General features: G+C 54.9%; 7 protein-coding genes across 7 annotated transcripts; 4 read left to right on the plus strand and 3 right to left on the minus strand.

The window, feature by feature from the left end:
• Nucleotides 1-1,557: 1,557 nt before the first annotated feature.
• BDZ83DRAFT_401581 (methyltransferase domain-containing protein) lies at nt 1,558-3,675 on the minus strand. The gene is made up of 2 exons (XM_060502847.1): nt 3,643-3,675; nt 1,558-3,580 (listed from the first exon to the last, which is right to left on the minus strand). Exon 2 carries the CDS (start codon nt 3,423-3,425, stop codon nt 1,605-1,607), a length of 1,821 nt encoding a protein of 606 aa, XP_060370379.1. The 5' UTR covers nt 3,426-3,580; nt 3,643-3,675; the 3' UTR covers nt 1,558-1,604.
• A 354-nt stretch (nt 3,676-4,029) lies between these two features.
• Nucleotides 4,030-5,176, plus strand: BDZ83DRAFT_401603 (t-SNARE). Its single transcript, XM_060502848.1, has 2 exons — nt 4,030-4,155; nt 4,248-5,176. Exons 1-2 carry the CDS (start codon nt 4,109-4,111, stop codon nt 5,005-5,007), a joined length of 807 nt encoding a protein of 268 aa, XP_060370380.1. The 5' UTR covers nt 4,030-4,108; the 3' UTR covers nt 5,008-5,176.
• A 363-nt stretch (nt 5,177-5,539) lies between these two features.
• Nucleotides 5,540-7,206, minus strand: BDZ83DRAFT_566660 (GLE1-like protein; the record flags this gene model as incomplete). The annotated part of the gene is made up of 2 exons (XM_060503872.1): nt 5,540-6,319; nt 6,370-7,206. 2 exons carry the CDS (start codon nt 7,204-7,206, stop codon nt 5,540-5,542), a joined length of 1,617 nt encoding a protein of 538 aa, XP_060370381.1.
• Nucleotides 7,207-8,065: 859 nt separating this feature from the next.
• Nucleotides 8,066-9,703, minus strand: BDZ83DRAFT_647092 (uncharacterized protein; the record flags this gene model as incomplete). The annotated part of the gene is made up of 5 exons (XM_060510042.1): nt 8,066-8,100; nt 8,853-9,111; nt 9,174-9,254; nt 9,291-9,340; nt 9,613-9,703. The coding sequence occupies 5 exons, from the start codon at nt 9,701-9,703 to the stop codon at nt 8,066-8,068; spliced, it is 516 nt and encodes a 171-aa protein (XP_060370382.1).
• Nucleotides 9,704-10,884: 1,181 nt separating this feature from the next.
• BDZ83DRAFT_401653 (uncharacterized protein) lies at nt 10,885-15,198 on the plus strand. The gene is made up of 3 exons (XM_060502849.1): nt 10,885-11,025; nt 11,186-13,707; nt 13,755-15,198. The coding sequence occupies exons 2-3, from the start codon at nt 11,329-11,331 to the stop codon at nt 15,105-15,107; spliced, it is 3,732 nt and encodes a 1,243-aa protein (XP_060370383.1). The 5' UTR covers nt 10,885-11,025; nt 11,186-11,328; the 3' UTR covers nt 15,108-15,198.
• Nucleotides 15,199-20,183: 4,985 nt separating this feature from the next.
• Nucleotides 20,184-21,206, plus strand: BDZ83DRAFT_566707 (twin-arginine translocation pathway signal; the record flags this gene model as incomplete). Its single annotated transcript, XM_060503879.1, has 2 exons — nt 20,184-20,341; nt 20,417-21,206. The coding sequence occupies 2 exons, from the start codon at nt 20,184-20,186 to the stop codon at nt 21,204-21,206; spliced, it is 948 nt and encodes a 315-aa protein (XP_060370384.1).
• A 2,382-nt stretch (nt 21,207-23,588) lies between these two features.
• On the plus strand, nt 23,589-24,909 carry BDZ83DRAFT_715772 (FAD binding domain-containing protein; the record flags this gene model as incomplete). The annotated part of the gene is made up of 2 exons (XM_060511780.1): nt 23,589-23,609; nt 23,665-24,909. The coding sequence occupies 2 exons, from the start codon at nt 23,589-23,591 to the stop codon at nt 24,907-24,909; spliced, it is 1,266 nt and encodes a 421-aa protein (XP_060370385.1).
• Nucleotides 24,910-26,611: the final 1,702 nt, after the last annotated feature.

The following is a 26,611-nucleotide window of genomic DNA, read 5'->3' on the forward strand; positions in this document are numbered from 1 at the left end:
TGCTCAATTGACATTTCCCCCGCACTGTAGCAGGGTTTGGTAGCTCTGAAAGCCATACTCTACTTTGTCATATGCTCTTGCGATACATACATACATACATACATATATATAAATACGTTAAACCCTCTCGGTTGTTCATATATTTCCAGATTCCTTGACTCATTCAAAGTACAGTTCGCAGCCCTCGCAATACGCATCATACTACTACAACAAGCCTTACAAACATGACAAACACATACAACATTTCTGTTCTCAATAGGTCCGGGTCTGGATCGTCTGGATCTACTCAAGAATACACCATTAGCTACCCGGACGGAGCTTCAACTGGCACCAAGACATTTAAAGTCGACGTCAATGATTCCAAGCTCAAAACTTTTGACCTTGCGGCTACCCAAGGTAAGCTCAGAAATGTGCTACTAGAGCGACATTGATCATCTGACATAATTTCCAGTTCCCTTCGAAATCAAAGTAAACCCAGGAGGTAACCCACATGCCGCTTTCACTCTGGGCGTGAATGGAGCTGGTAGAACGGCAAACGTAACATCTCAGGAGAATGGTACCTTCGCAGTTGCGATTGTGTGAATTCTACGAAGTTGGGTCGGAACCAGGGCTGGAGAATGGGCTCGTTAGTTAAACTATGAGGAGAATTGTTAGCTTAGACATAAGCATCCGTTACCGTCCTTGCGCAAATGGTAGCTGCATGAACGAAGCCTGCGATAAGACCCTGGTGTCTGTATGTAATAATGTTGCGTGAGCGACGAGGTAGAACAACGTATAAAAGCCAATGCATCTCGCATCACTTCTCGAGCATAGGTCAAAAAATTATCAATGTCAAAGGGCAAGACTTGCGGCACGCTATGATAGTCCACATTCCTCGACCATCACAAATGGTAACAGCTATGAATCTCTGGCCCATTCAGGGTTTCTTAGGTCTGTCTAGGTAACTCGTCGTGGGGAATCCCTGCATGAATGATGCCTTACGAACAAAATGGCTGGGATTCTTGGCTCCGCTTGTTTTTCTTTTGCCTCCGAATGTGAGAAGACTTATGCCCGTCACTTGACTTGTCATTACCACACAACTGACGGAAGTGATGCATGACATCGACTCACTCGGCGCGCATAGCGACGTCCGCGAATTGTCCGCTTACCGCAGTACCTGACTATACGGACGCGGCATGAGCCTTATGTTGTATATTCCCTTGCCGGCGTCGGCCGTGTACCGAGGTCCAATGGGTATATCTCCGAAAGCTGTTGAACAACGCGCACGATGTCGTTGCGGTGCTGACTGAGAGGTACAGATCTGGGGATGGAGAATAGGCTTATGTCTTCTTGGTCTTTCCCCGTGGACATACCAAGCTCCTGCCGAGACGGTAGTGCGCGGCCATTGATGGGTGACGGTGTCACATGCAATTGCCCCCGAGCGAGTCCTTCGGTCCTGGTCGGCCACTTTCCCGCAGTCTTTGATGCTCTTGCTCAAGGCAATTCCCGCCGAGAATGTATGTCTCCATAAGAACCGGTCACAGAGAGCATTATAGCCATACCCGGTGTATGGCAGACCTTATTCCAGGTAGAGATGACGGCATCATCCCCTCGGTTTCCCTTGCTTATTTCTTGATACCCACGACCACCATATTCCTCGGGCTCTCGGCGTAATCAAACACGGTCTCAACCCAGCAGTCCCGGACGAGGTCGTCGTGCTCCTTCAAAAACAGCCAGCGGTCCGTGACGATGAGGGACTCGACGACAGTGGCGCTGAAGGCCATGAGACTCCACACAGCCGCGACCTCCTTCTTACGGGAGGCGTACTCCTTTTCGTACACTTCAATCTCCTCGTCCGTCATATTCGCCATCTTGTCGCGGATTACGTCACTGTATTGGCTGTACTCTCGGTTCGTCGTCAGCTTGGCTACCGCGCCGCGCACGTAGTCCTTGAGGGACTTGTAGCACGCTTTCCGGAGGGAGCCGATGATGACGGGGTTCGTGGAAGTGTTGAAGGGGGACTCCCTCTCCTCTTCCGTCTGGCCTGACGGTTCCTTGCCTTCTGTGCCGGTTTCGGCGGCAGCATCGCGGTGATAGACCTTTGAGATGACGCCGCGGTCGAGGAAAATCTTTTGCAGCACCGCGCGGAACAGGTGCCGCGTGAAGAAGTCGTCGCTCTCGGGCTGCGTCCAGTTTTGCGGCGCCTGGCACGCCATCATCCTCGCCGTGATGTTCATCCGCACACCGTGTCCCTTGTACCCGGAGAGCGTCTCACTCAGGGGAAACCCCTCCGGATCCCGTCGCGCCGACTCGCGCATGACGCGGCCGTTGAGCGCCTGAAGGCTGGGGCGGGCGTACCCGGCCACCTTGTAGGTCGGCGGGCCGAGCTTCTCCGTCAGCAGGTTGTAGCAGCAGCCCACGATAGCGACAGAGTGAATGGCCGGGTTCATGACGAGCGAGCGGATGCCGTAGTGAGAGAGATTTCCGCACGAGTGGATCGAGACGGCCATCATTTTGAGGTCCTGGGATGATTCCTCCGGGAGGACCTCCTTTTCGATGCGCCCGATGACTTCAGTCAGGTCGCCGCTCTCAAGCCTGCCGACCACGTACGAGACGGAACCCTTCCCCAGCGCGCGGTTATACCGCGGCTCGAGCTCCTTGATGGGCCTGAAATCAAAGTCCTCTGCTGCCGCTGCGGCGTCGGGCGAGGCTTTCGCGGGCGCCTTCTTGACAACGTCGGTGCCGAGCCTGTCAGCCTGCATCTGGAGCCACAACTTCTTGTTGCGCATGACGACCTCCTTGCTCGCCAGGCCGGAGAGCACGTCGAGTCCCTTTGCGCCGTCAATGTTGTGCTCGCGGCCCTCGACGGCGACGACGTGGCGGTTGTAAGGGGGCAGCGCGAGGGTGCGGCCGAGGTAGTTTTGGCCGCTACCGAAATCCACGAAGTGCGTCGTCTCTTTTCCCCAGCGGGAGGAGATTGAGCCGGCGAGGGAGTCGACGTAGCGCGCGAAATGGGCCACCTCGTGGACTTTTTTGGGCTTCATGCCGACGGCGACGGAGCGGGAGAGCTTTGGCGGGGGTTTACTCTCTGACGTGGTGGGCGAGAAGGTCCGGCGGAGGGAGAGCTTTCGGATGCTGCGAATGTAGTTCAGGAAACTCTCTGGCGGGGCGACTGACATGGTGTCTAATGGCAAGTTATCGAGGTCGTCTCGCATGAGGAGGTCTAGGAGGGCATCAGTGCCGTAAGAGAGGAGGAAGGGCTGCCATTCCTGGGGCAGGATCTGGGAGAAGAGGCCCCGTTCGTTTGTGAAGAAGTCGAGGACGTGGACGCCGCCGCATAGGATTTGAAAGATGTCTGTGGTTGTGGCGAAGTTGAGGAGCTCCTCGACGTAGGCTTCTGGCGAGGGGAACTCGTCTGAGCAGGGGAGAGGCTTTTCTGGTATCATCTTTTTTATTGTGTCTGAGGCACCCCTAAAAATGTGTGCTCTGTGTGCGCCGGGGACTTTCCCTCACTTGGCTGGTCAACAGATGTCTCAATTTACCGTAAGCTCAAAGAATGTGAGTAAGATTCAGTGAGTGGCTCAGTGAAAGATGGCGAGAGCTTCGTACGAAAGTGAGTGAGAGTGTGGAGTTGTGAATGGCGGTTGTGAAAATCCCACTTACATAAAATTGGTCAATGGAGGGGAATTTTTCTCGGTGAATGAGGGGCATACCGAGGGGTCGCGGAAGGGTCTTCGGTGACGTCTGATGTCTCGGTGAGGAATGCTCTGGACGTGCCGAAGAATCTCCGGAAGTACCTTACACTTCCCCCGAAGCAGCGACCACCAGTGACCTCCAAAAGTGGACACCTATGGAAGACGGGGACGGGAGGTAGCCATGCCCGTAAAGGTAGCTCGCACCCACCCGACCCGGCCGGCTGCCAGACGCGCAAACGTCATCCCCTGCCGCGTTTACCTAACAGGGTAGATTAACTACAGATCGCCAATTCCGCTCTCGACAACAGGCAATCCCTACTTCAATACCTTAGGACCAGGCCGCAACCTCTGGCTAGAAACCACCCCCTTCAAGAAGAGACCCTAATCCGCAAGCCAATGCATCCGCGGATGCGCCTTTCCAACCCATCGCCAGGATGATGTCCTCCGCCAACGAAGAGGATCCCTTCCTCCAAGTCCAACAGTACGCCATCACATCCCCCTCGCATCCCACCACAAATCACCATCCGTCCTTCCTCTAGCTATTGTACTTGAACCAAAACGATACTGACCAAGAACGCACTATAGAGACGTCCTCGCCCAACTAGACTCAACCAGACCCCTATTCACATCCTACCTCCGCATCCGCTCCCTCTCCACCTCCCCAACATCCCCCGAACTCGCCTCTGCCCGCGCCGACCTCGAATCCGCCCTCGCCTCCCTAGCCGAAGACCTCGCCGACCTCGTCGAGTCCGTCAAAGCCGTCGAATCCGACCCCACAGCCTTTGGCCTCTCCGGCCCAGAAATCACGCGACGCAAGAGGCTCGTACAAGATGTCGGCGGCGAAGTAGAAGACATGCGCGAGGAGCTCGCCAAAAAGCTTGGCGCAGCAGCAGCAGCAGCAGGAGGAGGAGGAGGAGGCAAGGGCAAATCCTCAGCAGCAAACTCGGACCTCCCCGACCCGAGCTCCTTCGCCATAGGCGACGGCCACCACGGAGACCATGACGACAACGACAACGACGACTACGCGGCCGAATTCGAGCAGCAGCAGCAGCTCGAGATGATGCGCGAGCAGGACGGCCACCTGGACGGCGTGTTCCGCACCGTAGGCAACCTGCGGCGGCAGGCCGACGACATGGGCCGCGAGCTCGAGGAGCAGAGGGAGATGCTCGAGGTCGTGGACGGCGTCGCGGACCGCGTGGGCGGGCGGCTGCAGACGGGCGTGGCGAAGCTGCAGTACGTGATGCGGCACAACGAGGACCGGCTGAGTAGCTGCTGCATTGCCGTGCTCATTTTTGTGCTCATCTTGTTGCTTATTTTGTTGTTGATTTTGTAAAAAGGGGGATGTTTGTTTGATGCCCGGCTGATCGACGACATGACGGTTGGAGGCATTTGGGGCATTATTAGAAGACGGCAAAAAGGGGAAGAATGATGGCGAAGAATCATTTCTGTTTGAATGGGGTTTTGGGAGTTTGTGGAGCGGGTTGGATTTCTTATCGATGAATCTTTGTGTTTTTACTACTTTGGAAGTCTTCATCAGGGGGCTATGATAGATCTCAGTCATCCAACTAACGATACGCAATGTCTAGAATACGTGTCTTTGTATCCTCTACCGCCAGACCGCCCCATATTGCTTCAATGGATGAACCAAACTAAAGTCTGGGTCTCGTGCCCATGGCAAGTCATTATGAATTCTTGCCGTTTTGGTTCTTTTGGTGTATAAGCATCCCCATGCCAGGATGTCCAGAAACGCCAGAGTATGTGTACCCCTTGAAAGCCATGCCCCAATGTCGGCAACCCATGCCTCTCATGTATGTGTACAAAAGGTAATTCGTCTACCTGTGGCTTTGCTTCCTCCACCTCGCTATCTATGCCACATCTAACCCAGAGTCTCGTCTCAAAACGTCACCCAGAACCTGCAACGCCTGCGCGGCCGTGGCCCCCGGGGGAGCTCTCTTAGGAAACTCCACCAATGCCATCCTGAGGGCCGCGACGGCGGCGTTGCCGTAAAAGTTGATGAAGCGCTGCTCATGGCCGTCAATCATGGACTTGAGCACCACGTACTGCGTATTGGAAACGAGCTGCGGCGGCGAGTTGACAATCTGCGCCATGGCCTTCCAGTAGTTTGTCGGCGGGTAAGGGTTCGTCTTGGACGCCTTGCTGAAATCCCGGAGCGCAATGGCCGCGAAGCCGGCGCCGAGGCCCGTCATCCTGTCGTTGTGCGCCTGCTCCGGCACCCAGTTGCCGTTCTCCTTCTTCCAGCCAATCGCTCTGCGGCCGCCCTCCGTCTTGTCGCTGCCTCTGGAGCCGAAGAGGACGGGACAGGCCACGCGGAATTTGGCGATGAGGATGTCAATCATGGAGCCGCCGCGCCAGTGGTAGTCCTTGTTGGAGAAGATTTGCGCTGTCACGATGCCGACTGGCTCGGCCGACTTTGGGTTTGCGCCTCCTTCATTGGAGAATTGCTGAATGATTGCCTTGGAGAGAATATTGAGGAGGTATATGAACAGGGCCGGTAGCTGTGGGCCGTTGTTGACAGCGCCGTCGGCTGGCTCCCTGCTTTGCTGCACGTATATGCTTGCGTCGATGAGAGGAGACGGGACTTGGCCGCCGAGAGATTCGCGCAGTGCGGCATTGATCGTGGCAAGCTAAGACATCATTAGTACTTGCGTTGTGACACCAACGAGACCAGACTTACAGGTTGTGCGTTTGCTCCTTTGCCAGCAGTCAATTGCCCAATGGATTTCCTGATTTGTCTCCGCATGTCTCCCAACTTGCCCTTTAATGGATTCCCAGGTTGTTTCGACAGGGCTTCGACGTCCTTTCGCAGCTTCTTGAGGGCTTGGTGTATCTGGGTGTACCTGTCAACGATTGGTTGAGCTGGCGTTGGTGCAGCCGCGGCGGGTTGAACTGCGGGCTTCGGAGCTGGAGGTGCTGCGGGCTTCGAGAGGAATCCATTGGATTGGGTTGACGGCGTAGCAGCGACCTGTGCGGGTGCTGATGAAGGTGCTGCAGGAGGTGCCTTTACGGCGGAGAGAGCTGATGTCGGAGCGGTTGTCAAGGGAGCTGGCTTTGGCGCGGCCAGCGGTGCAGCAGCGGGCTCGGCATTCGCCGCTGTTGTGCCATTGATCTGAGGTTCTTGTGACTTCTTCGGCTCCGGCTTGGGCGGTGCAGGTTCGGGTTCGGGAGGGAGTTGAGGAATCTGCTTGGCCTTGAGCTCTCTCAGTCTCTCTTGCTCGGCGCGCACTGCTGCTTCTGCCTTGAGGCGATCTTCTTCCTCTTTTTGTAGCTGCGCTATCCTCCGCTGCTCAGCTTCCAGTCTTTGCTTCTCCTCCTGCAATTGGTGGACCTCATAGACCCTCAAAGCGGCGAGGCGAACACGCTCGTGCTCGAGCTGGGCGGCGGCGAGAGCATCGCGATGGCTCAGCTCCGAGTTACGATTCTCGGAGAGGAAGTCTGCGGTGAAGCCTCGTTCGGGGCTCGACTTGATGTTGCTATTGTGCTGGCTTCTCCGCGAAGGAGAAGAGTGCGCCATGGTTGGTCGCACAGTTGGCTACCAATGGCCTCGGTGGTGTGGTCGTAGGTGGGAGTTGAGACCGGGCCCTACGGCATCGGGCGGTGGGGTCAGGCGCGGGATGCAAAATTGCACCGACAACCGACAGAAACAAAATCAACAAAACCAAGGACCAAACACACCAACAAACGGCCGATCAGAAAAAGAGTGACGTCCGCGAGTGGGCGGTTGGATGGGGAAGGCAAGGCTCGGGCGATCTCTAAGAGAGTCCAGACGAGGCTGTGCTTCTCGAGCTCTTCGGGGCCGTTTGGGTCGAGTGGTGTCGTCAAGCGGACAAGGTATTGGTTGACGGACGGTAGGTACGCAGCAGAAGGCGTAGGAACTGTCGAGTTCAGGTTGGGCGTGGCGTTGGTGTGGAGCAACGAAAAATAATACGATGTATCAGGCGCGCTTTGATGTGGGATAATGCTACCGTTCGCGGCGGCCTGGGGCTCTTTGAGGTGAATTTGGAGGGGCCTGTTGCTGAGCTGTGGGAAAAAGGCGACGACCCTTGCTGCACTGTCACCCTGGACCTGTGTTGCTGCTTGCAGCTCTACCCTTTTTGATCCATGGGGGTGGGAGAGCAGACGAGCAGACTAGAGTGATAGAGCAGCAGTCAGCAGAGCAGCCAAAAAAGCAGCAGCCGGCCAGACCTGAGAAAAAAGAAGAGACGTCGCCGTGGTCGCAACCCAGGTGGGCGGGCTCTTGGGAAGCTGGATGGACGAATGATGACTCTGGATTCCGGCAGAATGCGGCATAGCGTCCCCGCTGGTTGGTCGGACCGCAAGTGGGGTCTTAGCCCGAACACGGGCGGTCGGATTTACTGCCGGGCGGTCAAGACCTAAGTACGAACTTCCCCGGCCTCTGCAGCGTTACCTATCCGTACAATTAGGTACCTAGGTACACAAAGTGCATTCATACCTCACTCAACATGAACAAATGTCAGTATTCTGCCATGTCGTTGAGATTCTGCAACTGAAGTCGGGCCCGGCCCAAGTTTCCAACTGGGGAGTCGGCCCAAGTTTGGATCTGGCCCATCTCGCCTTGGCTTTCCCTCTCGGTTTTGTTGACCTGACAAATGAAAACCGGCAACAGCAGACACGACCGTAGACTGGACGGAGTGTCTGAGGGCTGGGCATGACGGGGAAGAGAATCTTCAACCTAGTATTCGTACCGATACCTGCTCAGATAGAGTGTGTGATGCCATTGAGGAGAAATCTTGTCAGGGAGGTACGTAGTGAACTCCACCGTTGCACCGGGGGGAACATGTCAATCACAGCTCCGGATGAATGATGACTGAGGGATGCTGCCATGCTGCCTTTGCCCGGAGCTTCCTGGTGCTCACGGCTGGGGGACCAGAGCAGAGCAGAGCAACGCAACGCAACGCAACGCAACGCAACGCAACGCAACGCAACGACAGGAGAGCTTGCTGCAGCCTGCAAGCCTCGCTCAGGTATCCATTCGTACGGCGTACGGTACGGCGTAGGGGTTCTGTTGTTAATGTGGTGTCCAACGATGCGGTACCCATCCGGAAACACTGGCGTATTCCTGTTTCCCCCCTTGACGTGAGCCCTGCATTTGGCTTGCCCACCGCGCAGCCCCCCCCCCCCCCGTAGACGCCAATGTACCTAGCAAGTAGCCGCCGCTCGCCGGCCGCTGACCATCCTGTTGCCCCGAGGTACGAAGCCAAGGTTCCTGACTTGCTGATCCTAGGTATCTCGTTTGTGCTAGCAGCTGTATGCCTACATAAGGTAAGGCAATGAAGGTAGTCATACTGTTGACTGTGTCAGTAGTCAGTGCCAGTGTGCGAGACTCAAAGGCTGCAGGAGACGGAACTTGGCGGACGTCCCAGTCCCAGTTCCAGCCTAGCCCTCGAGAGACTCGAGACTACGCAGTAGAGACTGAGAGTCAGAGAGTCAACCCCCTCGGCTCGCTCCTTGTCCACCTACGTAAGGTGTCTGGGACGACGACTCTGGTGCGGGTGAGATGGGCGACAGGTCAAAGTCAGGGTGGTGGACTACGGCAAGGTACTGATCAACAAAGTATCCGAGCGGCTAACCTGTTACCTGTCCTCGAACCCGGAAGCCCTGACCTGGTTCTGGCTCTGTCTCTGGGCCTGGCGTGCAGCGTAGGTGCGGCGTGGGCTCTCCCCACCCGCGTCGAGACCTGACTGACTGGAGACGTCTGACTGAGTCTTGTTACCTTAGGGATGTACTCTTGTACGGAGTATCCGCCACAAGGTACAAAATACTTGACCCCAAGTCAGGCTCATTCGGGGCCACGGGGGACAGGTACTTCCTTGCTTACCTATCCGCCCCTAGAGTGCTATGTTTGGGGACAAGCCGTCGGCCATGTACCTCTAGCTTGGGGTAAGGTACCTACAGATACCTGGTCTGGATTTTATCGTCACCTCGACTTTTTGGGGCATTTCCAAGATGGGCTGGTTGAGACAGCTACGAATGAGACCATTGGATGGCATTGCGAAAAGAGCTTGAGGTACGAATGATGCATTTCGAATTCAGTTGTGAAGGAAGGGATGTGTTAGCAGAAACAATGAGTGTCCAGCAGGAGTGCACAAGCTTCTGCTGCAGACAAGATCAAAACCAAGCAGCAATCAACCTGCACCACCATCGTCATCATCATAATCGCCGTGTCTCCCGCCTGCCTACGTAAGAAACTTGGACTACCTTGCCTAAGATACGACCTATTCGTCTCCCTACAGGGCCGCCATGTGTGCTATTGCCTTCTGGTGATTCACTAGCGCACCGTGTACCTTGTCTTCCACCAGCGGCTCAGCTTCCAGTGCCAATTGTGCTCATGGGAGGTGTGATTCGTACCTACCCTATGGTGGGAAAGTATTCATTCGCATGGTGAGGTAAGGTAGGTATCTAGGTACTTTCACACTTACCTTACCTTAGCTACGGGACTGGCCCGGTGTCTTGAGTCTTCCCACCAGGCGGGCCGGCTCTTGCTGCACCTACCTGTCCCTCCTCCACCGGGGCGGGTGCTGCTGCTGCTACTGGTGCCTTGCTCCTCCTCATCCTCCTCCTCGCTCGCTCTCTCTCCTCAGGTCTGCTCCCCCCCCTCCCCACTCCACACCCCCCAACCCGACTCGCCTTTCGCAACAAACCCCCCGTCAGTCTCTCCCAGAGAGGACATTCCCATCCTGCCTCATCTTCTTCTTCACGTCTTGTCTGCCTCATCCTTTTTTTCCCACCTCAACCATCACTTCGCACACTCCTTGCGAGCTCCTTTCCCTTTCACCTCGCTCCGTCTCGCCAGACATCCAATCCCCTCCTCCCAATCACTCCCCCAATCCATCCCATTTACAATCCCTCATCGATCGATCAGACAAACAAGACCTACCTTCCTTGAACCAAAAGCAACCACGTCCACAAATCCAAAAGACCTACCAAGAGCCCAAAACCACATCCATCCCAGTTCTCCACTGTCTTTAGTCCGCAAACTACATACGTCAATACCTTACGTGCCACATCATCCCACAAAGCTTCATCGACGCCTACGCCGACCACTCGGTATCCGACGCTATCAATCCTACCCCCATCCGTCCTTTATACTACCGACGCACTTGACGTGCATTACAAGATACAAAAAAAAAAGCCAATCTTTCATCTGCCTGACTGCCCATCATGGAGCAGCAGCAGCAACAACAGCAGCAGCAGCCGCCGCAGCAGCCAACCGGCGGCGTCCCAGGCCCAACCGGCCGACGGCTTCACATTGCGCACAGGAGAAGCCCTTCCGAGCTGACTCCATTGATGAGCATGTTTGCCAACCCGGGTAGTACGTTGATGAGCATCTCCATCCATCCTTTCCATCATCTTCACACGTGAGCTTGCAGCTCCTACGCGATGCCCCCGACCCCTCGACCCCTCGTCACCCGTTTCATCATGCCAAATTGAACCTCGATACTGACAATGAGTCTTGCTTTGCAGTGGAACAGCTGGCTATTCAGCAGCAGATTGAGCTTTTGCAGCAACAGCAGCAACAGATCCAAGCTACGCAGCAACAATACATGAACATGGGAATGATGCCCCCACGCAACAGCTCGGCCCAGGCGGTGCTTTCAATCCCCTGCAGCCCGGCATGGCTCCCCAGGGCGCCTTCCAGTTTCCCCAGCAGATTCCGCAGCAGAATGTCTCCATGGGCGGTCCTCCGACCCAGCCAATGTCACATCGCCGTAATCAGTCGGCACTCCCCAACATGGGAATGGGTCCTCCTCCCGCCCCCTCCTCTGGTGCATCCGGCACGAACTTCAATGATGCCTCCGGCGCCGGTCCCGGCAGGGAAAACTCCGGTGGCCGTGGCGGTCGTGGTGGTGGTGCCGGCGGCGGTGGACACCAGCGACGTCACTCTTTGGCGCTTGCCGACGCGAAGAAGGCGGCAGAAATCGCACAGCAGAAGCGCACGACATCCGGCTTCTCCTTCCCCATGTCCCCCTCCACCGAGGCCAGCGCTGAGGGTGGTGCCTCCGCCCCCGGCCCCGCTCCGACTCAACCCGAGGCTCCGATTGCTCAGGGCACCAGTGCCGGCCGTGGGCGTGGTGGCCATGGTCGCAGCCAGAGCATGGCTGTGAACGGTCGCGGCGGCGCCGCTGGTCGCGGTGGCTTCTCTGGTGATGCCAGCCAGAATGACTTTGGTCGCCGCGGAAGCCAGACTGGCGGCGGCGGTCACGCCAGAACCGGCTCTCGCAACTTTGACGGAAACTGGCGCAACCAGGGTGCTAACCAGGGCCAGGAGCAGGGCGGCTTCCAGCCGGGCCACCGCACTCGTGGTTCCGTAAACCAGTCCATCTCCAACATCGGCGCATTCCAATACCCCGGTCAGCCTCAACTTATGCAGATGCCCGGCAACATGCTCCCCATGGGTATGTACCCGGGCCAGCAGCTGAACCCCATGCAGATCCAGCAACTGCAGGCCCTTCAGGCTGCCCAGATGGGCGGCCAGCAATTCGTTGGCCTTCAGGGCGGCCAGCATGGTGGCCAGCTTGGCGGAAACCAGCAGCAGCAACAGCAGAGAAAGACCCTCTTCACTCCTTACCTCCCCCAGGCCACTCTTCCGGCTCTTCTCGGCGATGGACAGCTCGTGTCTGGTATTCTTCGCGTGAACAAGAAGAACCGCAGCGACGCCTATGTTTCCACTCAGGACGGCTTGCTCGACGCTGATATCTTTATTTGCGGTAGCAAGGATCGCAACCGTGCCCTCGAGGGTGACTTGGTTGCCGTTGAGCTTTTGGATGTTGATGAAGTTTGGTCCCAGAAGCGCGAGAAGGAAGAGAAGAAGAAGCGCAAGGACATCACCGACACCCGTTCTGGATCCACCAACGGACAGAACCAGTCATCCGGTAACAACGATGACAACACGCAGCAGGAGGGCGGCATTCGCCGTCGCGGCAGTCTGCGCCAGCGCCCCACTCAGAAGAAGAACGACGATGTCGAGGTTGAGGGTCAAAGCCTGCTTCTCGTCGAGGAGGAGGAAATCAACGATGAGGCCAAGCCCTTGTACGCAGGTCACATTGTGGCTGTCGTTGAACGTGTAGCTGGTCAAATGTTCTCAGGCAACCTCGGTCTGCTCCGTCCCAGCAGCCAGGCTACGAAGGAGAAGCAGGAAGCGGAGAGAGCCGCCAGAGATGGAGGCAACAACCGCCACCACGACAACCGTTCGCAGGAGAAGCCCAAGATTGTTTGGTTCAAGCCTACGGACAAGCGCGTCCCGCTCATTGCCATTCCGACTGAGCAGGCGCCGCGCGATTTCGTCGAGAAGCACCAGGATTACGCTGATCGCATCTTCGTTGCCTGCATTAAGCGTTGGCCGATCACCTCTCTGCATCCCTTCGGCACCCTTGTCGAGCAGTTGGGCCGCATGGGCGACCTTAAGGTGGAGACCGACGCTCTGCTGCGCGACAACAACTTTTCTTCCGATGAGTTCTCCGAGGCTGTGCTGCGCAGCGTTGGTCTTCAGGACTGGTCTCTCGCCAAGGAAGAGGAGGCTGCCCTGGCTGCTCGCCGGGACTTCCGTGATGAGAAGGTTGTTACGCTCGACCTCAACGGTTCTCCCGAGCTTGCCAATGCCATCCACATCAAGACTCAACCCGATGGCAAGATTGACATTGGTATTCACATTCCTGATGTCACTCACTTCGTCAAGCCCAACTCGCTTGTCGACCGCGAAGCCAAGAAGCGCGGCACCGCCGTTCACTTGGTTAACCGCACTTGTGCGCTCCTTCCTCCCAAGATTGGTGGAGAGGTATGCTCTTTGGCTCCTGGCGAAGAGCGTCTGGCTGTCAGTGTTCTCTTCCGTGTCAACCCCCACAACGGCTCTGTTGCCGAGGGAGACACTTGGATCGGTAAGAGTATCATCAAGAGCACTGCCAAGATCACTATTGAGGAGATTGACTCGGCTCTGAACGGCCAGGCCGACTGGAAGCACGAGTCTCTTCAGCTGAAGGATGTCCAGATTCTTAACGTAAGTTCCACAGAAACCCGCATCCGAATTGCCCTAACATTATCTAGGCTGTCGCTCAAAAGTTCACCGAGGCCCGTCTTGGTGCTGGCGGTGAGCCTATTGCGCCCCTGAGGCTCCTGCAGCAACTCGATGATGAGAACATTCCCATCAAGCACAACATCTTCGATTCTACCCCTGCCACTGAGCTCGTCGAGGAGCTTATGCACAAGGCCAACACTTACGTTGCCCAGCGTCTCGCCCAGGCTCTGCCTGAGAAGGCTCTTCTGCGCCGACAAGGTCCCCCCAATGCTCGTCGTCTTCAGACCTTTGCCGATCGCATGAACGCCCTCGGCTACGAGGTTGAGACTTCCGGCAGCGGCAGCATGCACAATAGCCTTTTCAAGGTTGACGACGCTGATATCCGCAAGGGAATGGAGACGCTTGTCCTCAAGTCTATGCAACGTGCCAAGTACTTCATTGCCGGCAAGACTGCTAAGCAGCTGTGGCCCCACTATGCCCTTAACTTGCCTCTCTACACTCATTTCACTAGTCCCACCCGGCGCTACGCCGACATCATCGTCCACCGACAACTCGAGTCTATTCTCTCTGAGGGCAAGATCGAGTACACGGAGGAATTGGAGAGCCTTGTCAAGACCATTGAGTCTTGCAACACCAAGAAGGACTCCGCACAGAATGCTCAAGAGCAGAGCATTCACATTGAGTCCTGCCGTGAGATGGACAAGAAGCGCCAGCAAGTCAATGGCGATCTCATCACGGAGGGCATCGTCCTCTGCGTGTACGAGTCGGCCTTTGACGTTCTCATTCCCGAATGGGGCTTTGAGAAGCGGGTGCACTGCGATCAGTTGCCCCTCAAGAAGGCCGAATTCAGAAAGGAGAAGAGAGTCCTCGAGCTCTACTGGGAGAAGGGCGTGCCAAGCTCCGCCTACGTACCGGAGGACGAGCGCCCCAAGGCTGCTGCGTCTGTAAGAAACGCCAACGCGGCTGCTGCTGCTCGTCAAGCGGAAGCTGCCGAGCGTGCCAAGAAGGAGAGAGAGGAGGCTGCGCGCAAGCAGACCGAGACGGGCACCATCTCCACTGATGACGTCGATGCCCTCTTTGACGACGATGATGACAATGCGTCGGACATTACTGAGGCCATGGCTGGAGCTTCGTTGGCCGAAAGACCCACACAGAGCGTTCCCGGCTCCCCGACCCGCTCCGATGCCAAGCCTCTGCAACGCACCAGGTCCGACTCCAAGGTTCCTGCGCCCGAGGCCCCCGAGGCCCGCCTGTCGAACAAGGAGAAGTACCTCAAGCTTTTCAAGCTGCGTGAGGAGGGAGGAGAGTACATTCAGGACGTCACGGAGATGAGCAGGGTTCCTGTGATTCTCAAGACGGATCTGTCCAAGAGCCCACCGTAAGTTTCCCACCATCTATCAAAGCCTGGGGACATGTGCTAATTCAAAGTAGTTGCTTGACCATTCGGTCTTTGAACCCCTATGCTCTGTAAAAAGGAGTTGTCTTGACATTACCTATCCCGTGTGGGGCACGGTATGATGATCATTTCCAAGAGACTAACGGGCACATTGTGCTTTTTCGTCCACTAAGATGCATCATGAGTGGTGTAGAAAAAGTTTGGGTGAGAAGAGAGATGATACATTGCGATTGGGAAGGGAGTAATAGCCAGTATATCTTCGTCCCTGGATGAGTCATTTAGCACAATAAGCCTGAAGTCTGAAGTCGAGAGGAGGGCGGTGTATGAAATAGTAGAGATAGCGCCCATGAGTTAGTAAAAATGGTACATCCAATTGCACACACTATGAAGCGCAACCAGTGCCTTGAAGACTGAAGGATTGCCCAGACACTTTTGAAAGCTGCGATTGGCCAGCCAGGCATGTGGAGAGGCACAGCGTCTGCAGACGTCTCCCACGCGGAGCGAGCAGGGCTATCCTTGCGCGGCGTTGCAGAGTCGGCGGGTTGGACTCCTGTGGTGCGTGGGTTCCAGGGGAGGAACTTCGGTAGAGTTTCAGCTGCGGTGGTTGACAAGAGAGCCGGTTTGGAAAATTGACGTGATGACTTTATGCCGGTGATCGGGGGGGTGTGTGGGGACAACAACACCCACCCTACAGGCTTACACCAAAGGAAAGACGCGTGGGAATGGGCTTCAGAGTTCTTCTTGGGTTCTAAGTGCACCGGAGATACGGGATCGTGAAGTGTCGTGAGTAAGAAAAGGACCAATACGACCTTGCTTGGTGTGCAGGAGGCCGCCGTTGGGGACGTACTCCGTAGATTGTTCAATGTCTTGGTTTACTATGTAAAGACTACGATCAAGAAATACTTTGACCCGGTCACCCATTTCCATCAGGAGCAAATGTTTTAAGCAAGTATCTTTGCGATCACGATGCTATTCGCAGGTTGGGAGGAAAACGTCTGCGTCCATCGCCAAAGACGGGCTTGTCGAAGGGGCGGCACAGCAAGTCTCGTAACAATCGTGGATTTCTTGGCACGGAGAAACTTCCCGTCTTCACAGGGACCTGACCTTTTGTGACTTATAAAAAAAAGAAAAGATTCGTAGGAGACGCGATAGTATGAGTAGGGAAAACTTGGGCAAGGTTTCTAATCCGACCTTACGGCGCAAGTTTGTGGGAGCAAAGGGTGAAATGGAAGCATTATAAGCCCGATGACGAGGGAACCCCTGGCCCTCTCCGTGTTAAACTCCTGGTTATGGTTGTATTTCAAACCCCCTCTCCGAGTTCCACGACGGGGGATCTGCAACGAGTCCAAAGTTCAGATTACCCGATGTCCTGTGAGATCTGCGCGGCGATCGCCAGGGGCGCGATGGTGGGAGGCGAGGGACGGAAGACTTAAGTTTTTCGTCGGATTGAAGCAGCATGGCTCAGCTTGATCGTCGTCTTCACATAGATAGAGTGGGAGATCTTTTTTTTTTGGCAAGCCGTTGGATAAGAAAAGATGCGGACTCGCCAAGCCCGGCTCGCGTAGGATCGAGAGACCGGAGCCGTTGTCGACCGCTGCTTGACATTTCCGGGTACCCGACATTCCTTCTTCAGGCACTGCCCACAGACCTTTGGCATATTGGCATTGGAGGCGCAGCGCGCTACTTACCGAAAAGCCGGAACCTGACGAGAGTTGCTTCTGCTGTTTCTCTCCGAGCAGGACGTGGCCCAAACGGCTGCGGGGCAAAGGAGAAAAAGTTGTTTTCAAAGGCTTGAACGGGACGCTTAGCTGTCCGAAGACGAGTCGGCGAGTGGGATAATCCACAAAATGGTACTGCGCCCGACACGTAGTGTAGAGAGGCAGACAGGCGACGACGAAGGGGTTGCGTTTGTGTCAGGCGCGCGCATATGGTGTACGCTAGCAAACGATGCTGGAGTCATGATGTCGTACTGGTTGAAGTAGGGCAAACTGGAGCCAGTCTTCGAGTTTCGGGTGTGCTTGCGAAAGGGGCGGCTTTTCGGAGTTTTTTTTTCTCTCTGGCGGGTGGAGATGGGTGATGAGAAGGACTGGAGGTAAGAGATGATGAGCGTGGCGGTCGTGGCTCCCATACGACTCGGGTCACGGGTAGACGGAACGAAAGCCTGCTCGAGTTGGCCTAGACAGGCCCCCTGGGCAACAGAGAGATGAGATGGGTTCCCTACTCTTTGCTCACATATGGCGAGTTGGGACGAAAAGAATGATTTTGAGCCTCCAAAGGCTTTTGAAACGGTTTGCAAGCCCTGCAAGGTCTTGGCTTGCCGAAACGAGCCGTGGAAGAACGGGTCTGGCTATGTGGTTAGCGACCATCCGGTGTCGAGTCGTTGGGATGGACTGAAAGAAAAGAAGAAGATTGAACTGAGTAGAAGGTGAGGCTTGGATGCCGTGGCCTGATAGAAGGTCGATGTGGCTAGAGAGCATATTTTGGCCCAGCTATTGGACGCAGCCGAGTAAAATTTCCGAGCCCGATGTTGTCTACACATGCGAGGAACACTGGATGTCTTCGTCCCCACCGAAGCAGCCCGCGGGCAGCTCGAGGTGTTCCATTGCCGATAAGCTTAAGTGGCTAGTGTATTGAGGCGGTTTGGAATTAGGACCAGGCCGGAAAACAGGCTGTCCATGGAGTGACGAGGTCAGTGCTTTGGTTGCAGAGCCGTCCTCGTGTAGCAGGTCTCGACAGTGGGATGGCCGTTTACTAGTGGGCTGCGAGGAGCTTGATGGCGTTAGGCTAGGTGGGAGGCTAGATCCGGGGTTGCTTTGCGGTCGTTTCCAAGAAAGCCAGATCACGAGTACATGTTGGTGGTCATTCGTTTCCCAAGGTCTAGCATGGCCTAGTCAAACTAGAAAGCTAGACACCCTCGAGTCAGCCCAACGACCAACCTAGCTCTAAGATTCCCGTAGAGGACGCCTAGTAGGCCGGTCGAGGCCAGTGCTCTGGCTGTCAAGATCACGAATTGCGATTGACGATGCAAGACAGATAACCTCTGGCAGCCAGGGCTCGCAGATCATGGCTCTAGACCAACGGTGCGTGACACCCTTGGCAGGAGGCGACAGGAGGATCTGAAGTCCTTAATCATTTATCACACAATTGGCAACGTCAGAAAGGCGTCGATCGCAGTGGAAATGAGCATCGTCTCCGTGTCGCAGGATAGCGGCGGTATACGACGCCGGGGAGGGTTGAGTACATGGCAGCAGCCTTGCCCAGTAATGCGAGCAGTCGGATGGATGGATTAGTTGTGCTTGATTGTCTGGCCTCGGCGGTGTGGGATGGACGGAAACAAGAGACCGGCGTAGGAAGTTGAAGAAAGGCGGCTCAGAAAGCGAGGGTTGAGGCAATGGAAAGAGACGTTACCGAGAGAACGTTCCTGCAGATGGCCCAGTACGTACCCGCGCTAAGCCCAGCGAGGTTCTGCCGGGAAAGACTCCACCCGGACGGCGACCAATCAATAATCGCGGCAGGAGCCAGTGACAGAGTGGTCCGGGCGTTCACGGACCGGGGTTTCTGACGTGGGAGACGTATCACATTGGTTTCGGTCGACGGCCCGTCCGTGACCCGGGTCAACGTCTAGTCTTGGCTGGGGGTCACGATGCAACAAAGTTGGCTCGGCTGCAATGCCAAAACAGTGGCGAGCGAGGGGGCCTTCAGGTACGTTTACCCTCTTGACCTCCACGATAGCCCTTAGAAACCTCTATTTCTCTTCCCTTCCCCCCCCCCCAAGGACTCCCGGTGGGGTCACCGCCCGCAGGACCCTTGCATTACACAACAAAGTCATCGGGTAAAAAAGAAGCGCAAAAACAAGCTCGGCAGGGGGTCGCTGCAGCATCTGGAAACGGGCTTCATCCCAATCTAAGGAGGTGATCAAGTCCCTTGCCCAATACCAGTTGGCCCCTCTTTTTAATGATTTGTGTTGTCTGATTGGTGTCTTGAGCCCTCGAGTCTCTGCCGATTCGTCGAGCTTGTTTGGACCGCAGCGAAACGAAACATGCAGAGAGTACTCCGTAGCCCTTACTGCTGCACCTGCCCACCAGTGCCCACGCTGCTTGGTCTCGCCTCTGCCTCGTTTACGGACTACTCGCACTCACACTCTCCTTTGCTTCGTAAGGTACCTGGGGCTTTCCGAAGGACGAGGCAAGCCTCGCTGCCATCTGAACTTTCCACCATCTTGCCCAACCATGCACCCCCCTTGACGCCATTGGCAAGGGGTACCATCCACCACTTGACTTGGTTTGCCCGCTAGATCCCCCTTCCCGTCTTCCATGATACGCACCGCATGCGCGCACACACACGCTTCTTCCAGGCAAGCGCTGCAGTTGTTGCGGCTTGCGGCCTACCCTAGACTCCTCCCCCTAGTATGGATAAGATGCAAACTCCTGCTTACAGTACCCATGTACCCCTGCCGGGTCTGAAGCTTTGTGGTCGAGCGTAATCTTGTTACCCGCATTGTGGGCTCCCGTGTGAACCGACGACGGAAAGAAAGCTAGCCGCAGACAATCCCCAGCAAGGACCCAAGTCGATCCGACCCCTCCCGAGTAGCAGAACATGAGAAAGGCCATGCGTGTGTGGGCGGCGACATACCTTACGCCATGGGAGAGCGGCAAGATACCTACCTTACTGAGGCTAAAGTGAACCTTCTTTATTGCTCGCTTGTTTCCCACCTTCATTGCTCTACTCCCGCCCCTTCTCTTCTTTTCTCTCCATCCCGTTCACTGTGTGTCAATTTCTTCAAACTTCCAAAAGCGCTGGTCTGCTTTCCTGGTCCACCGGTTTTGCTTATACTTTCCTTTCCCTTCGAGACCTCCTACGACCCTGTCATTCCCTCGGACGACATTCTTAATACCTCTTTCTAATCTTTCGCTTCATCGACCGTCCCAGGTGGCACCGATCGACAACAATCTTATATCCGAATTTCTGTCCCGGGAGAACAGCCGATCGAAAAGGAAAAAAAAGTCTAGGGCGAGCAAAGCTGCAATCACACAACCTACCTTAATCAACCATGCCTTCCACAATGAAGTCCGTTCTCGTCGCCTGCCTGGCCGCAGTGGCCACCGCCGCCCCCCTCGGCCCCAAGTTGAACGCCGACCAGATGAAGATCTACGATCTCGCCAAGAGGCAACAGGCTGGAGCTGGGGCTGCTGGATTGACGGATATTGATATCCTGCAATTGTGAGTGGGAGACTAAGAGGAGACTTGTCATGGGACAAGAAACAGTGGACATCAGGACTAATACGAACTTCACAGCGCTCTTACTTTGGAATGGCTCGAGGGAACCTTCTACCAGCAAGGCTTCCAAAAGTTCCCCGCACAAGACTTCCAGGCTCTTGGTCTGTCCAACGAGCAAGTCAACGACCTGCAACAAGTCGGTGCCACTGAGCTGTCTCACGTCTCTTTCCTGCAATCCGCTATTGCCCAGGCCGGCACTCAGCCCGTCCAGCCTTGCCAGTACAACTTCGGCTTCACGAACGCTGCTGGCATGGTCGCAACTGCTGGTGTTCTCGAGAACGTCGGTGTTTCTGCCTACCTTGGCGCCGCTCCTCTCGTCAAGGACAAGGCCATCCTCGGCGCTGCTGGCTCCATCCTCACCATCGAGGCTCGTCACCAGACATTCATCCGTGCCGCTTCCAAGCAGATCGCCATTCCCCAGGCTTTCGACGCTCCTCTCGGTGTTCGCGCCGTCTTCTCTCTGGCCGCACCCTTCATCGTCTCCTGCCCCCAGGGCTCCAACCTGGCTCTGCAGCCCTTCCCCAAGCTGACCATGACCGCCCCCGCCGACCCCAAGGCCGTTGCCGTCGGTGCTCCGATCATGCTCCAGTCCGATGCCGCACCCCAGGCCAAGGCTTGCGCTTTCACCACTGGTGGCATCCAGCCCGGTGGAACTGCCTTCACCCCCTTCAACCCCCAGACTGGCTGCGTCGTTCCCCAGGGTCTCAGCGGAGTCGTCTACCTCTCCCTCACCAACAACGCCCCGATGGCTGGCACGCTCACCGATGATATCATTGTGGCCGGTCCCATGGTGCTTACCATCTCGTAAGCGCGTTCAGAAGAGTACGGGGTTTGCAGCCGCCCAGTCATGGGTCGGGCTGAAAGGACGTGACGGGTGTGCGTTGATTAATCCCGAAGGTCAAAAAACAAAGCAAAAAAGTGGGGGAATAAAGCGCATGATGCCTTCGCTTTACGACATCGGAAGTTGGATAGTCAAGAGCCAAATCAGCCAGTTTTTCGAAAATGTCGACCTCTTTTTTTCTCTTTCTGACTCTTCGCTCCCTCCAACCTCACTATCCGATCGAAAACATTTTCACTTCTCTGGCTGAATAGATAGCCTGTATATATGATGGTCATATTATATATATTCCCAACGGGGGTTTCAGGAGTCTTACCAAGACTTTTATGTATTGTTTAACTGGTAACTCATTTTTCTTTTCTCATCTCATCTCCTCAAAAGAGTCTTTTGTTACATTACTTTTCATTTGTCGCATCAAATCCCCTCAGTCTCGGAGTAGATTGTGGGTACAAACATCAGGAAGGGCGGAAAGGGCCAGGAAAAATCGTGCCCCTGGCAAGCGGAAGAATTCTATGATACCAGCAGAATAAAGCACGATTTTTTGAAACATGTTCAACACATAGCATCTTCCCCCTTTCCTCCGTGCGCCAAAGAGAGAAAAAAAAAGGATGAGTTTACCGAGAGAACACAGAGAAGTAGAGGAGGTGGGAAAACTGAGTTGAGTAACAAGGGAAGCGATACAACTGAGACCAGCGCGCAATTCAAAAGCTATCTTTCATCAGCCGCAGAGGCTGCCAATTCATAACAAGGCCCCCAACTTGGTGGTGCGGTGTGAGGTGATCAGTTGAGCGGCGATAAGAGCCGCAGCGGCTTGAGTTGGGGGATGGCTGAATGAGGATGAGATTAGGTTTCTGGGTGGGTTTAGGGGTATGTGGGAAGAACGAGACGGATAGCCGAGCCGACAACATTGAGTCGGCGCAACGTCGGTATCTGCCTTACTTACACAGTCGACTCGGTGTCAAACCTTCTTTCGAGTCAGTCTGATCCGAGACACGGTGATTGTTTCTCGGGTCGGGATATGGCTACCCTTACCTGTGCTGACTGCGGGACCTTTTTGGTTTCTAATGCGCTACTGAGATGACTGGGAGGCATCGAGTAAGTCGCTGCCCTGGCTTATGCAAAATCTTAGTCTTGAACGCGACTGTAATTCTCCCACCCCTCTCAGCTTCGTTATGGACTCAGGTCTATTAGATGGGAGCCAAGGAGTGAACATTAAGTTGCTCCCGTCGGATGGCCGTTAAGACCGAAGGACGAGATAGCGGCCAATCGATAATGATTCACCTTAAGGTACTCAGGCAACTGTGATCACTCATGTCAGAAGCCAGTAATTAAATCTGTACAAAGATCTCGTTGACTATGGTAGAGTAAGTATTCATACATCTTAGTAACTATGACCAACGGCCTGTGGCTACTCAGTGGTTGATCTTGAAGCCACGCATATCTTAGGGATGAAATTTGTATTCAAAGTTGAACTTGGAGTGTTCCTTACTCTAGGTAGGTATTCATTGTGATTACCTTAGAAGCCGCTGATGTCCCGAAAGGGTGGAAACCTCCTACCGGGACTGGTGCCGCTGCTCTATGTCAATGTGGGGCCGACCGGCCTCAGCACGTGGGGTCGGACTGCAGCCGGTGATGCATGCCCCGCATCGGAATTATACTAACCACCGTCCTCTATTTGTCTCAGCTAGCAATGATGTGAGATAGGCCATTCACGCCGCGATTTCTCTGGAAAGTATTGCCGAATTTCTGCAGTTGACTAAAAACTGGCCTTCGTTGCAGCCGAGGTTCTTATAGCCGACCAGGATCATGTCCCGCCCGACGGGATGTCAAGATACACGACGCCACAACCCTCACGCAGGCAAGGTCATCTATTGTTCATCAGGAGCCTATAACATAAGGCTTTGTATAGGAATCCCCCCAAGTCCCCATTGCCATATACAATTTTTAGGTTTAGCGCAAAAGTCTAAAAGAGAACCACCATCTGATCTAGATTGCTTCCGTGTTCTTCGTACGGATAATGGATCTAAAAATGATCTGCCGAATCTTCAACCCCGCGCGTGCCCCGCATCCAGCCCGTCTGGCATTTCGGTCGCTCGTATGGTGACGTCTGCGGGGTCAAAGTCTGCCCGCAAAATGGAGCAGATGAGTTTACGTTGTTCGGAATGACACCCCGGCGATGAGGAGAAGTACCGTTGCATCAATGGATCACTGGCAACATGTCCGACTTGATGCGATCCCGTTGCGGGGTCGGTTCGGTTCCCATAACAATCAGGGTCCATACGACGACCTTCAACCTCTTCTTCACTCCAGAGCAGAGTCACAACTGTTGATTATACAAATTTAGAGCGAAAGATGAGTCACCCGTTTAACAAGGTACTACACATTGCCCGTCCTTCTCAGATGAACAGTCTTCTAAAATATTGAACAGGTCGTGATAGTCGGGGCTGGCCCTTCCGGTCTCCTCCTCGCCCTGCTCCTGTCCAAGCACGGCATTCCCGTCCACGTCCTCGAGGCTCAGGACCACCTCGACCAGCAACCGCGCGCCGCCCACTACGGTCCCGCCGCCATCCCCGATCTCAAGCGGGCAGGGATCCTAGAGGAAGTTCGTCGCCGCGGCATGACGCTGAACAAGTTTGTATGGCGCCGGCTCGACGACCACGGCGTCATCACCGGGTTCGATGCGGGTGTGCTCCGCGACGTCGGCGGCGAGGATCTGAGGACCACGTGCCTCGTCCTACAAGAGCTCGACCAGCTCATGCTCGACGAGTTTTTGAACAAGTACAACGGTACCATTAGCTGGGAGCACCGCGTCGTTGGTCTTGGACAGGATGAAGCCTGCGCCTGGGTTGATGTCGAGACACCCGGGTCCGGTGGGGAGAAGGAGAAGAAAGAGAAGAAGCGAATCGAGGTTGATTACATTATTGGCTGCGACGGCGCCAACAGCGCCATCCGCAAGGGTCTGTTCGGAGACGAGTACCCCGGCTGGACGTGGGACCAGCAAATCGTCGCGACGAACACGTACTACGACTTTGCAGGGAAATTCGGCTTCGACGACGCAAACTTCATCATCCACCCGGACCACTTCTTCATGGCGGCCAAGATCACCAGCGATGGCCTGTACCGCGTGACCTACGGCGAGGAGCCGAACCTCTCGCACGAGGAGCTGAAAGCGCGCCAGCAGAAAAAGTTTAGGACGATGCTGCCGGGCCACCCGGGGCCCGACGAATACAAGGTGGTCAATTTCGCGCCGTACAAGATGCACCAGCGGTGCGCGCCGCGGTTCCGCGTCGGCCGGTTCATGTTGGCAGCGGACGCGGCGCACTTGTGTAACCCCTGGGGTGGCCTGGGGATCACGGGCGGGTTTGTCGATGCCGGCGGGTTGTATGACTGTCTTGCGGGCATCTGGGATGGGGTGGCGGACGAGGGTATACTCGATCTGTATAGCGAGAAGAGGCGGGAGAAATGGCAGACGATTATTGACCCGATATCGCAGGAGAATTTTAGGAGGGTGTCGGATGCGGATCCCGGGACGAGGTTGGAGAGGGATGGGTTTATGCAGATGTGTGTGCGGGCTGAGAAGGATCCGAGGTTTATGAAGGAGTTGATGATGGGGAGCTTTGAGGTGAGGTATGATTTTACACAGCATTATAAGAAGGTTAATGGTCAGGAATGAGGGGTGCTGATCGGGAATTACTTACGGTGGAAGTTCCTTTGTAAAACTTGAGTGAAGAGACAGTATCTGCTTAGGTATGCCAAACCAATCATCAAGCATGTCGCAATTTCGAAAGTTGTAAGCCTTCAGGACCAAGCTTTCAAGTATTCTCTGGAGCAACATGCTGCTGATGCAGCTTACATTTGGGGAAATAGGCCAAGGACTAGGTATATTCCCGTCTATTTGATCGCCCGTTTCCCCACATGGTCAACAAAATGGAGACATGAGTTCTAATCATCATATATTTGTGTATTTAAATGATGCAAGCTGCAAAGCCCACTCATCTCTCAACCTTGGTGCCTATTACCTCTTACCAACCCTCTCGCAGGTTGGATGCTATGGTACCAATGATGTAGCCACTAAACATCTCATTTTGACTTAGCACTGCAACATCGGCGAACCCGAGTTGTTTTCTGGCGTTTTGAATGAAAGAGAAGATCTCCAGAGAGATGCGGAGGATAATACCTGAGTATTCTTCAGTTTTTCGAGTTTAGTATTTCTTCGGGAAGACCCTATGGCGTACATTCTTTGGAAGATGGCTTCTTGCCGCAAATGATAAGCTAGAAGTTAGTGTAGAAGAGGGCGCTGGAATTTTGAGGCTTCTCGTGTCAGTTACATCTGCCTGTGTTACAAGAATACAAGGATTGGCTACTAATTTGATGTCGGAGTGATGGGAAATGCATTCCTCAAGAATCAATAATTGATCCTCAAGTAGTATGTACCAAGGCTTTCTCCGCCACGCGAAGTTGCAGGAGGTAGTAAAGGGACACTACGAAAGGTTTTCGAGCATGCTGGCAAATAAATCTAAAAGCCCCTATATTCTGTCCTCCGGATAGGTAGTTGGCATCACAAGATTGGAGACGCTATGGGCCAGGCTTTCTGGTAGATTACGGCCTTCCGGCCGGCCCCGTATGCGGGGCCAGGTTCGGAATATATGGGGCCAACCCCGTCTTCCTTCATTTGCGCTTGAAGCCGGCGTCTGGGATTGCTCCGATACCACGACTGACCTAACTCTTTCACCATGGCTGATCTGTCTCCAACAAGTCTAGCCTATTCCCATTTAATTCATTGCACAAGTCGATGAAGTTACCGAGAAAAGAATTATGCTGGCTTTGCACAATTGCATAAGTCGCTCGGAGGAGTGGAGTTGGCATGATGAACCATCGGCCCACACCTATTCTCAGCGCTCCAATAAGAGATTCGCGCCCGGCGCTTAATCCTAATGGTTCACTGCAACCCAATTTGTCACTGCAGACAGAATATCATACCCCTGTCAACCTCTTCCCCTTCTTCATCCAACTCATGCTATCCATTGTTGTCAACACTTTGTCAACTCACGGAGTATGTGTTACGGAGCATTGGAAAGGCAGACTGTAACTGCTGCGGCAACCAAAATAATGACTTTGCGAGAGGCTCAGCAGTGGCAAGGCATTCTAGGTCCTAGTCTAGCCCCCGCAGGGCCGCGGCCCCTCGATCATCTCTCGAGCGCTTAGCCATCACCTCTCATTCCTCAACACCCATGGCCGAGGGCCCACGTCGAGCACCGAGTTGGTGCACGATCCCTGGACGCCATCACGTCCTGTTGGCGCGATGTAGTATTCGAGTCCAGGAACGGCTCAAAATCATGCGCATCGGCTCGTTACCGCGCTGAGGATTATGCTGT

The sequence above is a fragment of the Colletotrichum acutatum genome (assembly GCF_030867785.1).
Source record: "Colletotrichum acutatum strain CBS 112980 chromosome Unknown BDZ83scaffold_7, whole genome shotgun sequence".
Classification (NCBI taxonomy): domain Eukaryota; kingdom Fungi; phylum Ascomycota; class Sordariomycetes; order Glomerellales; family Glomerellaceae; genus Colletotrichum; species Colletotrichum acutatum.